The 16,096-nt window shown below is 38.3% G+C and overlaps 1 protein-coding gene across 5 annotated transcripts in view; it reads left to right on the top strand.

Moving 5' to 3' along the window:
- Positions 1–16,096, top strand: part of ano1a (anoctamin 1, calcium activated chloride channel a) — a 61,429-nt gene that overhangs the window by 804 nt on the left and 44,529 nt on the right. For 2 of the 5 annotated variants that reach the window (XM_079605484.1, XM_079605483.1), the window contains exons 1-3: positions 1,359–1,582; positions 8,160–8,323; positions 10,139–10,453. In XM_079605484.1, coding sequence (XP_079461610.1) covers positions 8,225–8,323; positions 10,139–10,453 — 414 coding nt within the window. In that variant the 5' untranslated portion in view covers positions 1,359–1,582; positions 8,160–8,224. Of the gene's footprint in view, positions 1–1,358; positions 1,583–4,222; positions 4,617–8,159; positions 8,324–10,138; positions 10,454–16,096 lie in introns of those variants that run through there. The other 3 variants (XM_079605481.1, XM_079605480.1, XM_079605482.1) reach the window with 3 other exon arrangements.

The raw sequence follows: 16,096 nt of genomic DNA, 5'->3' as shown, positions 1-16,096 counted from the left end.
AAGCTGTGCAAAAGTGATACCCATTTAATCAGTTCATCTACTGGTACAAAAACAGGTTCTGGCTACTTTCTGTATTTTGCTTCCAACTTGTCTAACTATAAGTAGGAGGTTATGGCCGGTTGCATAAACTGCTTAGACTAGCTACTTAAAAGTTAGTCATCTTTTTTTTTTTCAAGACTGGTCCTAATTTTACAGAAAGTTACATAAAAAGGCAGATCGGTCTAATTTAAGTCACAGTCTTAACTTAGTGGCTGCGTTCCTGCAACTGGCCCCATGCAGGTATACTTGAACTAGGCGGCATTATATTTCCGAGAAAAAGTCTAGCATCATCCTTTCGCAGAGAGACTTTGCTTGATATTTTGTTATCTAGTGCAATGCCACAACAGAGGCCCCAAAAAGTAACACATGAATGCTTTAACTATATGGAACAGACAGAAAGCGAGACTGGAAGAGAGAGTGAGTAATAGAGATAAGAAAGGGCACTACTGATTTTGTTTAGTTTTTTTAGAGGCACTATTATAAACTGATGTGTTAAAATCATCTCCACATAGTTAAAAAGAGCTATGAATTGCATTCTGTTATGTCAAACTTACTTTTTGTCAGTTAGTTAGTTAGTTAGTCAGCTTCACACTGAGGGCAACAATTAGCATAAAATCTAATGACACAAGAGGAAGCAAAAGAAATTCCCACATGCACTGTCTGAAGTCATCTGAAACCACGCCACAACACAATAGAGCATAGTGGTTAGCAAAGACCAGACACATTAGAGGAATGTACACACTAAACCCCTTTGCTTTGCAGTAAGGTTAGGTGTATTGAATGACTCTCGAAGGTTAGGTCTTTTGAAAGAAAAAGAAATCACATATTATTAAAGTTCTCTGGCATATAGTCTCATCAGAAAGCCAACATATCACTGTATAGAATACAGGAAAGCATTATCTGTAACTGAAGTGTGCAGTGCTCCAGTATGCAGCGTTGCATGACAGTTATGGACGAGTCAATGGAGGGAAACCCTACAGTATCAGTGTAATGTGACATAGCTCTCAGAAAAGCCTGAGGCTTGGTTGCAATTAAAGGTGCAATTAAACACCTTGCCAACTGTTAGACAATAGGGAGGATCATCAGCTGTGTGCTGTAAACCAGAACATGTACCAATAAATTGAAAAAAGATTTAACATAATGTGTTATGTAAATAGCAGGTCAAAGCAAACCACATACTTACCTCAAGATATAAACTTTAACAGTGTCCTCATGTGAAGATCAACCCGGTGTTGCTGCCTGCCCACATTCCTGAACAGGTTTGATAGTGAGGGATTTTTTTTTTTTTTTTTTTTTGTGAGGGGAACACCTATGAATACGTCATAGCAGTGCCGTGCACGCGCTGTCCACACATCGCGCGTTTACGTTGCGTTACGCCGATTTTGTACGAAAAGTGTAGTGGGTTACTTTAATTGTTAAGACTGCGCTCTTTGTAAGGTGTGAGGCGGAAAGATGTGTGCATGTTCTTGAGTGGTTAAGATATAAAGTGCTTGAGCAGGTGAACAGGAGTCAAGAGCTGAAGCGAGTTCCTCTCTGAGCACAAGTAAGAGTTGACATTTTCATTCTTCTTCTCAAGTTAGTTGCCGGTTCCAGCGTTTTGTCAAAGGTGACTTTAAAACGTTTAAGACATTGGGCTACTCTCTTTCGGGAAGTAGCCTGCTATGACTAGCCTTTTTATGATTCGACTGTCATTTCAGTGTTACAGCTGCTGGGTGAAAATCTGTAAGGTGTGTGTGTGTGTGTGTGTGTGTGCGCGCCCTCAACAGATCTCTGTAAAGTTTAATCAGTCGCCTGTAATCCCGTACGACCGTTGACATAGGCTACAGCAGGTGGTAATCATCGCACTATATTCAATAAGAACATCGCACTTTTAACATCGCACTATATTCAATAAGAATTGAAACGGACCAATCCTTGAAAAATAATGGCCATGTGATCCGAAAAATGATCAATAGTTCCTACTTCAGACATTAAAACAATCCATTGATTAACATTTGATTAATTTAACACAATTGATTAATTAGGCTACATAGCCTAATGAATTATTAAATCGCAAATAACAAAAATATTGATTTTTAGAAGATTTTTAACGTGGCAATATGACAAAGTTAATATATTTGGTCTTATGTGCAATGATGTTGCTGCTGTTTATGATTATTGATTACAATAATCATATTGTAATACAGCAATGATTATTGCTGCAGAGCTATGGAATGCCACAGCTGACATAATAACAAATAAATAAATAGGCTACATATACGAAGAAATGTAAAAATACATACATACATGCATACATACATACATAAATATACACAGAAATGTAAACAATAAAAATATATGAGTATTTTTATTCCCTTATTTATGTATAATTGATAAGATGTATACTTGATTTAAAAAATCATTTATTTATTTATATTTATTTTCACATTTATTTATGTGTATGTATTTATTTCTACATTTGTTCCTCTGTATGCTAATGAGGGGGGCGTGTTTTATCTCAGACATAGCAATCGAGCTCAGAGTGGCAGTGCTGAAGCTTTGAGGCCACAGCGACACCTTATGGTGTGACCAGACGGAACGCAAGATTTGTTTCCTAATTTTGCCTGCATAACGTGACAATTATTTACAGAATAAGGCAGTCGTGTGTTTATTAGTCATGTTTAATCAATCAAAGCGTTTCAATCTTCTGTTTATTCGGCTACAGCGATAGGGATTTCCTGGAATGGTGTGTGTTATCGTACTTCTGCGGCGGGGCATATTTGGCGTTTGTGTGTGTGTGTGTGAGAGCGCCCTGGCGTTCAGATGGACTTACTGGTGTAACGATGTAATTGATACAATCTTTATGTGAAGTGCCAAATTACTTAACACAAAAGGGCCAGTACAACCTGAATATATTATTATTCAAAAAAATTATTTTCATTAGCATCGCTTTTTCTACAGAAACCTGATCTCTATTGATGTGTCCAATTTTTTTTTATCAATCATTTATTGGTAAAGGGTGCTAGACCTTGCGAGATTGATTTTTGATCAATGATCCACATGATTTTTGTCATGTTCAGTTGTGGCTCGCAAGCCATAGGTCCCCGACAGCTGGCTATAGTGGGAAGTGTAAGTTGAACTGCGCGCTGAAACATGGCTCATAAAGATCAAGTTAAGCAACTTGTTTAGTTCCTGAATCAATCAGTGTTTTGGACAGATCAGTTCAATGAATGATTCAATGACTCACTCCAGACATATTTAGTTCTTGATGAATAATTGTCGGTTCAATGGCTCACTCATAAAGGCAGTGGCTGCATCCGAAATCACAATGTTTCAGTGGCATAGGTTTGATTTTGAAATTGGTGGGGACGGTGACATATATTTTTAGTTTTGATCGAAATTATTGCTAGGGATATATCAGTGTCACTCGATATTGGTAGGGACACGTCCCTAGCGTCCCTACTAAATTCTACGCCCCTGCAATGTTTACATGGCTTTTTTATAATTGCCGGGTGCCAGTGGTTTAGACCCTACTCTGAAGTATGAGCTAATTTAGTTCCCCCAAAAGGAGTCCCTGGAACTAAAATCGTTCCTAGTTATGCGGTGCGATGCCAAAAAGCAGGTAGGCCTATGCGATTTCGGACGCAGAAACCCAGTTGTTGCCAACAAAAAGCAGGTACTTCCACCAATAATTCTAAGAAAGGTTCCTCCGGTGTGAGCCCCTGTTCGTACTAAATAGAACGTACTTTTTTAGCGGTTATGAAGTAATTACTTATTAAAAATAAGTATCTACTCGAGTATGCGATTTCGGACTCAGAAACCCAGTTGTTGTCACCTACTGGTGTGTCGATGTAACAGTGACATGGTACAAATGAAAAGGTCGGCACTCTTGAAACGCCTCTCGTCCAATCAGGTTTACTCTACGACAGCCATTTTGGAATCATGTTTTTAAAAACTAGGTAATCAACAATAATGGTTTGTATTTTGTAACAGCTATTCATTCTAATTAGAATGTTTTGAACAAAACATTTATTTTATATATTTTTGTAGTTTTACATTTTTGCAATTTCATGTATTTTTCTGCGTTTAACACATGTTTTATCCTTAAAAACTGTCAAACACTGTGGAAATTCACTAGCTGGAGTAAAAGGTATGACAACTAGCCCCGTTTCACACTTATAGCCGATATGCGTCCAGGTAAATCACAAACAAGCTGTAGAGTGAGTTCAACACATCATTTAGCAGAGCAGAATGAGCTAAGCCCGCATTCAACTGGTGTTGCTTCAGGAACTGCCCAAAAGCGCATCTGATAAGAGGAACGCGCACGCGCGCGTGTGTGTGTGTGTGTGGTTGGTGCGTGAGATAAAACGCATTCGTACGGATCCAGTGCTCTGCTTGAGACTTAAATACTCTAGACACGATCGCGAAGGGAAACCTCTCTCTCACACACACGCACACGCACACACGCGCGCGCCGCGTACACGACACACAACTTCCACTATATCCACCTGGAAACTAGACACAACGCACATTTGCACCAATGAAGGGTGAAGATGATGTAAATACTGCGATGAAAGATGAGGAGGCTGATGGCTCGGGTGAGTTTCTCCTGTTTTGTGTTCAGATTCCTGATTCGTGCGCGTTTATTATTTTAACAATGAATATTAAAGATCGACAGATATTGAACCGCTCCGTATCTAAACAGAATTATATTGTCAGACAACATTAATTTCTAACGCATGGTTATAATGCCCAGATAGCTTTGCAAGACAGTTTATAACATCCAGGTATGTTATAAATAATGCATTTGAGCAATAAATTGTTGACTGATGTTATTCATTTTAAAATAATACTAATATTAAAGTCAGATAAGCAAGCTTGTGTTATTACATGAGCATCAGTGTTCTGTGGGTTTTAGTCACGCATTGCCTGCAGGGAGCGCGCGGGCACACACACACACACACACACACACAGTGCATGAGGAAAATCCATCTCAGCATCATCTTCACCTGAGGAGAGAGAGAGAGAGAGAGAGAGAGAGAGAGAGAGAGAGAGAGAGAGAGAGAGAGAGATGCTCTTCTGGGGGCGGTGCATGTCAACTTGAGCTGGCAGAGGGGATTTTCCCATTTGGGGAAAAGGAAGGCATGTCTTTTCAAGGAAAACTTTACGGGAGAATATTAGTACGCCTATATTGTAGAACGTAGGCATAAAACCTGTACTATTTTCCATATTTCTCTGAAAACGAGTTCAGCAACAGAGAATCAAAGTGTGACTAGATTCATGATTGATTGATACATTTGATTGTCTAGAGGAATTTCAAGTCCACTCATTTAATGGCTGTCATTCTGAAAAAATGTTTTCATTTGTCATCATTAAAGTGGATGTAATCAAGCTTCATTATTTATACACTGGCAAATGAGTATGGTCATTTTAAACATAAAGAATATGAAATGTGATGATGGGTTGGGGTTATTAGTTTTCAGGTTAAGATTGGATCATTTTTAAAGCAGTTCGGATGAATTGTGATGATTAATAAGTATACTATTATGAGCAAGCAAGCAAGCACAAAGTATATCATACATCAGTAGCTGTGCAGTAGCTCAGATATGGTATTGTTACACCTGTAAAAGAATATTTTTTTTCTTACACAATAAATCTGGTTATATGGTTGCCAGAATAATTCTGTACAAATAATTTCTGATGAATTAGCGAGGCCACGTTGCTGCTAAATCGCTTTTGTACTTTTAATGTATACGGACATCCACCAATAACATTGATGATAAAGAGGAAACCACACGATGAATCAAAGATCATCTCAAGAAGCCTTTCCACAAGCTGAGGTTTATATATAGAAGGTCATGCACATGGACACAAACATGACACTAAAATAATGCACAACATTATTGTAAATGTTTTAATTATTTTAATCAACAAAATAAGATGTAGAATAAAACCCCAATGTACATAACAATTTTAAAAATTAAAAACCATCACATGTGAATTGCCATACAGAGAATTAGGCATGTCCGTTTACGGCTTTTCAGTTTAAATTATAAGATGATTTGTTCATTTACTTCCAAAAATGGTACAATTAACAGTATTTTACTGTAAAATTACATGAAATGTGAGGTCAGACCTATAATATGATTTTTTTTACCCCATATATATGCCTTATGTGCCGGCGAACCAAGCGCGCTGTCATCTTTACAATGTCGTGCCTGAACTTTTTTTTTTTTTTGCGGTCACTCTGTATATTTCTATGGCATCGCTGTCGAAGAGTAATGGAGTGGATTTACTTATTCTAGAGATAAGCAAAGTAATCCTGAGCAGTGTAATGTTCGAAGCAGATGTCATGAATGTCAGTAGCCCGGGAAGATTTTAAAACGTGCGGTTCATTCATAAATCCGTAATATCTTACCTTCATGCTGTGGAATAATAAACTGGAAGAGGAAAAGGGCCGGGGCTACATGAGGTCTAGTATAGGAACGGACTGTTAGCTAATTAAAAGGTCGCAGTTTTACAGTTAAAATTACAATATTTACAATTAGCTTTTGTGTTCACCTTCTAATGGCAGCTGCTTTTACATGGTTTCTAGTTACAACATGCTGGTTAGTTTTGTCTGCATTGATCAAGTTGATGGATCAAATACCAGCTCGTGAGGCTGAGATTGCTCTGTTAGAATTTGACCAAACTAGTTAAAGCTGGTAAACCACCTTTGACCAATAACAAGCTAGCTGTCATGTTCAACTTGACCAACTTACACTAAAATATATGACATGGATTTCCCAGCTGGAACATAAATCTAATTCAACAAGCACTTTAAAATTATTAAAATGATTTAAAATTGCTCTAAAGATTTGCAGTAAATATTATATAATAATATGAAAATTATATAATATTATGACATTATTATTATTATTTATCACATTTAATATGCTATTGTATTATTAGGAGTATTTGCATTAATACCCCTAGATAAGTTGCTGTATTAAAACCATATGTCTGTCAAAAATATTTTACTTGTGTTATTTATTGTGATCACATTCAAATTTAATTTGAGTACAAAAGAAAAAAAAGGGAAGCTGACATCATTGCAGAGACAATCCCCTTGGAGCAATCTGAGGTTACACACACACACACACACACACACACACACGCTCTTGTATCCCACAATGACCTACATATGCATTCTAGGGAGGAAAGTTTAGCCATGCTTTCTATAGGATATTACAGATTTCATCATAGAATAACATGGTTGTTCACCACTCCATTTTTTAAGAACATGATATGATCTATTAGGTTTTAGTCGAGGTCATAAGATGGAATATTTGATGTGTGCATTTATCTTAAATGAAACGTATTTGCTTTCAGCTGCTCTGTAATTGAGCTGGGAGCCTTTACTGTCATCTGCAGTGATTTACATTCATTTAGAAAAATATGTTGACCCGTGCTGCCCTCTCTTTTATTTGTGATCTATAAAAAGCGATGTCATGATGGTATTAATATGGTATGTTCAAAAACTCAGAGACTTTTAGATGATTTTTGGAAAAAAAATTAAACAATGAAACATTATGATGTGAAAAGATTAAGAAATATTTAAGATTCTGCACAATTTATTGGTCACTAATCAAATCTAGAATACTGACCATGTGACCACTTTTTTTTAAAAAGTACTATTTATGATTTAATTGCACTTTCCTCTGGTTTCACAGACAAGGCTTAAGATAGTCCCAGTCTAAAATGCATGTTTGAGTTGTTTTAAGATATTGATCTATAAGTTAAAATATATCAGTGCCATTATTTTGTCCCAAGATGCACACCAGTAATGTTTTTTTCTAAGACATGTTTATAAAAGCGACTTAAATGTCCTAATTGAATTTAGTCCTGGCTTAATCTAAGCCCCGTCTGTGAAACTGGGCCTTAATGTTTTTATCAAACTTAAACTCATGGCCTCTTGACTTCTTTTAGCATTTCATGAGATTCATTTATTTTGTATTCAAACTTGCTTTTTCTCACTAAACGCAAGTCAAACTAAACTTCACACCAGATGATCATTTGAAACCCTGTATGACACAAATAGTTGTCAAGATTAATTTAGCAATAATGTTTGCATTGATGAATTGCTGTTTTCTCTTCAACAGGTGAGAAGCTCTTGGGTTTCAACAGCACAGAGGAGCAGGCATCAGGGCCGGGAGGACAGGACAGCATGTGGAGAAATGAGAGATATGAATCTGTCCCGTTGGATGTGAAGGGGATCGATGAAGACAACTCTAAAGGCACGAGGGATTCTCTACACCCCCAGACTGTAAGTCACAACTACAGAGGAAACCTTCCTCTTCTGCACACACTTCACTTCAGGAATAAAGACATGTTTCCGGTTTCTCTTCAAACACTCATGTTTGTCTTTTGCAAGCATCATTTGCAAGGCAAACTTTGGGCAAATGCATGAATATTTGAATGCTTCAGTTTACACTTTTGCAGCGATGCCTCTGGAAACTGGTGACGTATGAAATTAAAGCGAGGGAGGTTTAAATTACAAAGTCACATTTGCATTGTGATACTTGTGTTTATGCAAGGCAAATACTATAATTCATAAAACAACCAAATATATGCGTTTCACGATAAGCTAAAGCTTGCCAAACACGTCTCGGCTAAAACACATCTCCTCTCTCTCCGCGCTCCAGATGGTGTGAGGAAATTTAAGCTCTGCCGATTTTTACTTCTCTGCGGGTGTGCAAAACTATTTTGCATGCTGAGGGCGTATTTGATTTTTTTTTTTGCAAATGTACAGGTCACTTTGAAAAAACCCTGAATGAGTTTATACAAATGTATTCAAGCATGTGTTCGGTGCTTGTTTATAGATTTGGTACTTTTTGAGTGTGGTGTGTTACACGTCCTTATAAGGATGTAACCACATATTCAAGATTGCAATGACAAATAACCCCTTTTCACAAGATGTAAATTTGTGCTGCGTTCACTCACAAAAATTATATGTTTTATATTTTTACGGTAGGAAATTTACTAAATATCTTCATGGATCATGATCTTTGCTTAATATGTGATTTTTGGCATAAAAGAATCGATAATTTTGACCCATACAATGAATGTATTTTTGGCTATTGGCACAAATATACCCGTGCGACTTTAGTGGTCCAGGGTCACATATGTGGTTCATATTATCAATGCTGTAAACAGTTGTGCTGCTTCATACTGTTTGTTCATGGAAACTGTGGTACATTATTATTTTCAGGATTCTTTGGTATATAGAAAGAAACTTTCTATATACCTATATAAAAAAATCAATTGAATGCATTGCGCTCGATACAACTTAAGTATTTCTTACTACTACAGTAATCCTAATGACCCCAACATTTTAAACAGTAGTGTAAAAGCATAGGTTTCAACATTATTATGTCAAACAAACAAACAAACAAACAAACAAACAAACAGGTATTTGTGAACTGTGATTTGGTTAGTAGCTCTCTTGCTTCTGTGTTTCTATGTGTCCTTGTTCAAACAAACAACGCCGCAAACTCACTGCACTGAAACCAACAGAGCCACAGTGTCGTCTACCATCTTCTGTAAAATCAGTCTATGAATGGTTTACTTATAGTTGTCTCAACATGGCAAGGTGGAATATATTAAAGTATTTAACAGAAAAATACACCTTTATAGGACCAGAAATCTACCACAGCCTTCACATAAAGTAGGAAATAGTTTGGCACGTTAGTAAGAAGTCTATTGATTTGGTTTGATTTGATACTTTAATCCCGAAGTAAATTCAAGATACACAGGCAGGCTTACGTCTGTTTGGAATTGACAAAGGTTACTAAATGTTACCAAGATGAATGGTATTTATTTATTTATCCCATTATTGCTTCAGTCCATATCATTTTTAAATCTCTTCACTTGCTTAAAATAACATGAATGCTGACCAAAGTGCTGCACAACAGACAGGACAAAATATCGGCATACAATACAATTTAAAACTAATAAAATATATCAAAAGAAAAAAACATAATTGATTTAATAAATCATGTACTTCTATATTATCACAAATCTCTCTATATTTGTATGCAGATGCATATAATCCTCTCTCACAAACTGATTTGGTTCTCAGCTACGGAAAACTCGACAGTCAGAAGAGAGACCGAAGGACTCGAATCTGTGGCCGTACTTCCAGGACGGCCTGAGGCGGATAGATTACGTGCTCACCTACCACGTCCAGAAGCCCCATAGCGCTCGCAAACAGAAGTCCCGTTCCTGTTGCCTGAGCCGCGGGCGTAACCGGACCAGCTCGCCGGCCCGGGACGACCCCGAGCTCGCAGCACAAGAGCAGAGGCTGGATTACCACGAGGACGACATGCGCCTCCGCCGGGACGAGTTTGAGGAGAACCTGCGCGAAATGGGCCTCGAGATTGAGAAAGAGGAAGGGGTGAGTCCCATTGTCATTTACAGTGGAGTCCATGAAAACCGTATACATACTGGGAACTATTTTCTCAGAAGGCGAAGCACTGCTACTTCTGCGGAGTTCAGCGCAACACTCTCGTCTCCTCACCACGGGGCTTCTCAGGCGCTGCGAGCAAATCACTCCGCAGAAGTAGCAGTGCTTCGCCTTCTGAGAAAATAGTTCCCAGTATGCATACGGTTAGATAATGGCTGTGTCTCATGTGACTGTTATTTGTACACGCTGTCTATACAAATACAACATGTAAATAGGAAAATGTTGGCGTTATTTTGTCACTTATTGGGAGCAGTATGCTAGCTGGAGCCATTTACCTCCAGTCTTTGTGCTAAGCTAGGCTAGCGGTGGGTGCGTCAGACAGAGTTACGGCACGCACGGAGATAAAAAGGGTACGGATACGAATACGGTCAATAAGCTGAAGTCCCAAAAAGTCAGCTTGTTCCTTTAACAATATTTTTTTAGGATTTGGCACTATTTATAGGTCACTAACTTAAGCAGCATATTTTTAACTCCTCCAGATGGTTAAAGCGCACCTTTTATGCTTTTTCGAATTTTACTTTTCATGCAGTGTGTCATAGAGCTGTTTGTGAATGTAAAAGGTCTGCAAAGTTTGAGAAAGCAAAAGAAAGAATCGATTTTGAACTGAATCAATTCCAGTCTCACTTCCTGTTACATACCTGCGTAACAATGTAACAAATTAGCATAATGCTTGCTAGCCTATGCTCTTCATTGGTTGACAGTGAACAACATCTACTGTACTTTGGCCCGCCCTCAAACACTGTAGGTGTAGCTGAGACTGGAAGAGTTTGGTTCGTGTGTCAACATGTTGAGAATACACTATTTTCAGCGCTGCTAATCTACTTAGCATGCACTTCAAAATGTTGAGGACTGGCGCTGGGATTGACCATGACGTGTACATGCCGTGTACTGTCTGCCATGTTTTATGTAATGCGTGCTTTGGTCTTGTATTGCTATGTCCTCGCTAGAGCATTTAACTGCAGCATTCAAGTACGAAATTGATTCTTATTAAAGCTACTAAAAGTTATTCAGTGATTTTCTGTTTGTCTATTGTTGTTTGATTCACATTAACAGCAGATACTGTACATTCGGCTGCTGCCACTTTAATACACAGATCTGATACACATGCGATTTCTTTCACAGCTGTTGTTTATGTGAACTTTTGTGTACTTGACCGAAAACTTTAAAGGGGTGGAATAATGCCCTTTTCACAAAATGTAAAATAAGTCTCTGACGTCCCCAGAGTGTGTATGTGAAGTTTTACCTCAAAATACCCCACAGATATGAATGATGGAGAGACTCAAGAAGAAGTGATAACACGTAGAAGCAACAGGACATTTCTGAATGGTTGGTTGATGAATTTATGTATCTGATGTGTAGTTATCTTCTAGTCATTGATAAGCATATTCTGTCATGATAATCTATAAGTCGCGTTCCCGGGGGCGGGGTTTATGTAAATTTTAGGGTTGGTGATGTCACTAACCCGGGAGGAATGTCGTGTAGTTCCCACCAGTTGTTTGTTGTATATTTATTTTAAAGCAAATATCTCCTTTTGCTTTGAACTTTGAGCGTTGTAACTTTGCAGATGTTGTTTTATGCTCAAACAGCAACATTACACACTAACTAAAGTTAGAAAAGTGAAATCATAATCAACCACCCCTTTAAGTGCTCACGCGACAGCAGGTTTTCTGTGCACACGCTCCGGATGTGTGTGCTCAGAATACCACATATGGGAAGTTTAAACTATATGGCTTACAAACGCATGCAACTAACAAACTTTCATGATGACGAAGAACGACAATGTCACGTGAGCATAATCGTGTCACAGATGATCCAATCCATTTTTATTTGTATAGCACATTAAAAAAAACAAGGTTTACAAAGTGCTGAACAAGGGATAACACATAAAAACACATAAAACACGTAAAGCTCCGTTCACACCGCCAGCGACTTCGCTGTATGTCGCTAGTCTCTGTACTGTGTAGTCGCTTGTGGGCGTTCCTAGTATTGTCGCTCTAATGTTATTGGTAGACTGCACGTCTGGTCATATCTATCTTACAAAATACCATCACAAGTGATATACAACTATATAATTTTAATTTGACTAGGAATTAGGCTCAAAGGTAACAGCATGCTGTTGGGAGAGTGTTTTTATATTACCACAGCAGTGCTCAGTGGATTAAATCATTTATTACCAATCAATCAATCAATAAATTAAACTCAGTCATACTGTCATAAATTACTAAAATGTCATTCGAATTTGACAAATAATACATTTTCTTGTCCCTAATAGTCAACATAATGCAGGGGAAACTGTAAAATGAACTGCAGCAGTGCTAAACATCATAAAACTACAACACTGGAACTATAAATGTATTATATCCACGAATGTGGTTACAGTCAAATCATATAAAGCAGTGAAATCGCCCTCGAACTCTTCTGTCTCGCCGGCACTCGAGACGGTGACGTGAGCTCCACTGAAAGTCTTATTTCCTATTGGTTGTCGCTCGTGAAAATCGCTTCTCATTTGCATAAAGTTGAAATTCTGAACTTTTGTCCCGCGTCTCGCGTCGCTTGACACGCCCACATTCTGTCGCCAACGGTCACTGTCGCTCGTGTCGCCGGAAGTCGCCAGCGCTCCATTGAAATGAATGGGATCGTGTCGCTTTGTCGCGGTGTGAACGGGGCTTAAGTCAACATACAATCACACAGTTCTCATGCTGGGGTAAAATAATAATGATTTTGATAATCAAAACCAAACAATATGTTTTGTTTGTTGTTGCCGGGGTATCCGAGGCACAAGCTCCGTAAAGGATCCGCCCTCTTCTAGAAAGCATCATCTCATTTGCATTTAAAGATACACACACACACACACACACACGAATACAGGCCAAAAGGGCAATTACAGCATGGTTTAATAAATAGTCAATGGGGTAATTTGAGCAGAAACTTCACAGACACGTTCTGGGGACACCTGAGACTTGCGTTACATCTCGTAAAAAGGGGTATAATAGGTTCCTTTTAAATGTTGTGTATTATGACCAATAATTTTTCTATAACCTCTGATTACCTTGTACTGCAGCATAATTATTCCCTGTAGTTGACCCAGTTCAGAAACACTCCAGTGGTGTGGAGGACTACACTAATAGTCTTATTTGTCAAGTATCTTCTCGGTGACATTTTTCAGAGTGAAATGCTGAAGATATATATTCTAACTTTTAGAAAAATGTGGAAAAACTAGACACATTGCAAGCAAGTTGTATGTTTGATGTTAGAGAGATGTCACCCTTAGGATACATACATTTTTAATTTCCCTTAGGATACATTAATTTCTCTAAAATGTCCCCCAATTCCGCTAATGCTATAATTGCTGATTGGAAAAATCAGTTTATTGGATTGTTGGCAAATATGAAACAAGTTAGCACTTACTGTACTGTGTAATGTTACTAATTTGCAACCTTATTTTGATTAGCTGTTTGTTTTTCAAGCTTAACTTCTGTAAAGCGAGGCCATTTGCTTTGATGTTCACAGATTACAGGGATTTAACGTCCTCCGCTTCGCTAGATGTTCTCACAGAGCGCTAAACCAGAGTTTGGTGAAGAGGTCGTAGTGGGCTAATCATAAGTGTTTATCGTGCAGATGATAATAAACTGAAGTATTAATCTAAAGGACTAAAGATTTGCAGCTCTCTGAAAGAGTGCAGAGAATTGTTTCCTGAATAAAAATAATTTGGGTTCACTTCAATATTCTGATTATTGTTTCATATTTCATATTTCACATTCTTAGCTTGCTCTCTTTCTGAGTTGAATTATATCGCATGAATATTATTATTATTATTACCGAACCTTTAAGAATCATATTATTCCACCTCAGACCCAGCTTTGTGCCAAAACCAATATTTTTTGCCGTACAAAATGAATCGTTGTGTTTTTTTTCCCATAACTTTTGAGCTTGACAAGGCCAATATGAATGTAAACATAATAAAACACTGATAAGACTTTATAAGAAAAACTAACTCTCTTTGAACCATGTTGTCAAAAAAGATGATGTCACTCCCTTAAACTTGATGTCAGAAACATCAAACCATTGTATTTAAAGGGAAATATAAACTAGGGTGAGAGACAGACAAATATATGTGTGCGTGTGTCAGTGTGCACTTGTATATATATATTATTTTTATTTTACACACACACACACACTCACACATCCACACACACACACACGCGCGTTGGTGCAACTACATTATGAGGACTCTCCATAGGCGTAATGGTTTTTATACTGTTCAAACTGTATATTCCCCTTACACTGCCCCTATCCCTAAACCTACCCATCTCACACACACACACACACACACACACACACACACACACACACACACACACACACACACACTGCCCCTATCCCTAAACCTACCCATCACACACACACACACAGCCCCTATCCCTAAACCTACCCATCACACACACACACACACTGCCCCTATCCCTAAACCTACCCATCACACACACACACACACACACACACACACACACACTGCCCCTATCCCTAAACCTACCCATCACACACACACACACACACACACACACACACACACACACACACACTGCCCCTATCCCTAAACCTACCCATCACACACACACACACACATACACACACACACACACACACACACACACTGCCCCTATCCCTAAACCTACCCATCACACACACACACACACACACTGCCCCTATCCCTAAACCTACCCATCACACACACACACACACACACACACAAACACACACACACACACACACACACACACACACACACACACACACACTGCCCCTATCCCTAAACCTACCCATCACACACACACACACACACACTGCCCCTATCCCTAAACCTACCCATCACAGGAAACATTCTGCATTTTTTAATTTTTAAATAAAACATTGCTTTTTTGTTTTTTAAGCTATTTGAATTACGAGGACTCATGAAATGTCCTCATAAACCACGTTTAAGTTGTAATACCAGTGTATAGTTAGGGAAAGTTAGGCATTTCTTTGGCCAATCTGCAAAAAAAATTCTTACCAATAGCTTTTTTTACCATGTGTTCCTATAGGTGTCTAGTAACACCTCCCAATTTATCCACGGCCAAATCCTCGGGGAAACGCCTGGAGAGGCCATCAAAGTTGGGGTGCCCAGAGGGCCTGAAATTTTTTTTTTTTTTTTTACCAATATTAGCTTTTGAGATGTCTAACTATGGGTTTTTAGGGGTGCTGAATCTATCCCAGCCATTAGTTTTGAGTAAAAATGACTCCAAATCCATACAAAATCCATAAAAATGTTTAAAACAATTACAAAACAAAACTTCCTAAATCAGTTTAAAATTTACCAAACCTCATCCAACTCCCCTGCATCTCCCTCACTCCTGTTATCATCTGGCTGGTTGATGTTCTGGCAAGAGTTACCACAAACAGAAATACACTTGACTCCTTGCTGCACCTGAGAGTGTCACAGTCCTCTGCACAGTTGCAGCTGACAAACTTCAGAAGGTGGTCCGGTGCAATGGGACCACCTCTGTTGTAGGGACTGGTGCATAACCTTGTTCTCCT

The sequence above is a fragment of the Phoxinus phoxinus genome (assembly GCF_949152265.1).
Source record: "Phoxinus phoxinus genome assembly, chromosome: 2".
Lineage (NCBI taxonomy): Eukaryota > Metazoa > Chordata > Actinopteri > Cypriniformes > Leuciscidae > Phoxinus > Phoxinus phoxinus.
This window is presented reverse-complemented; position numbering and strand designations above follow the sequence as displayed.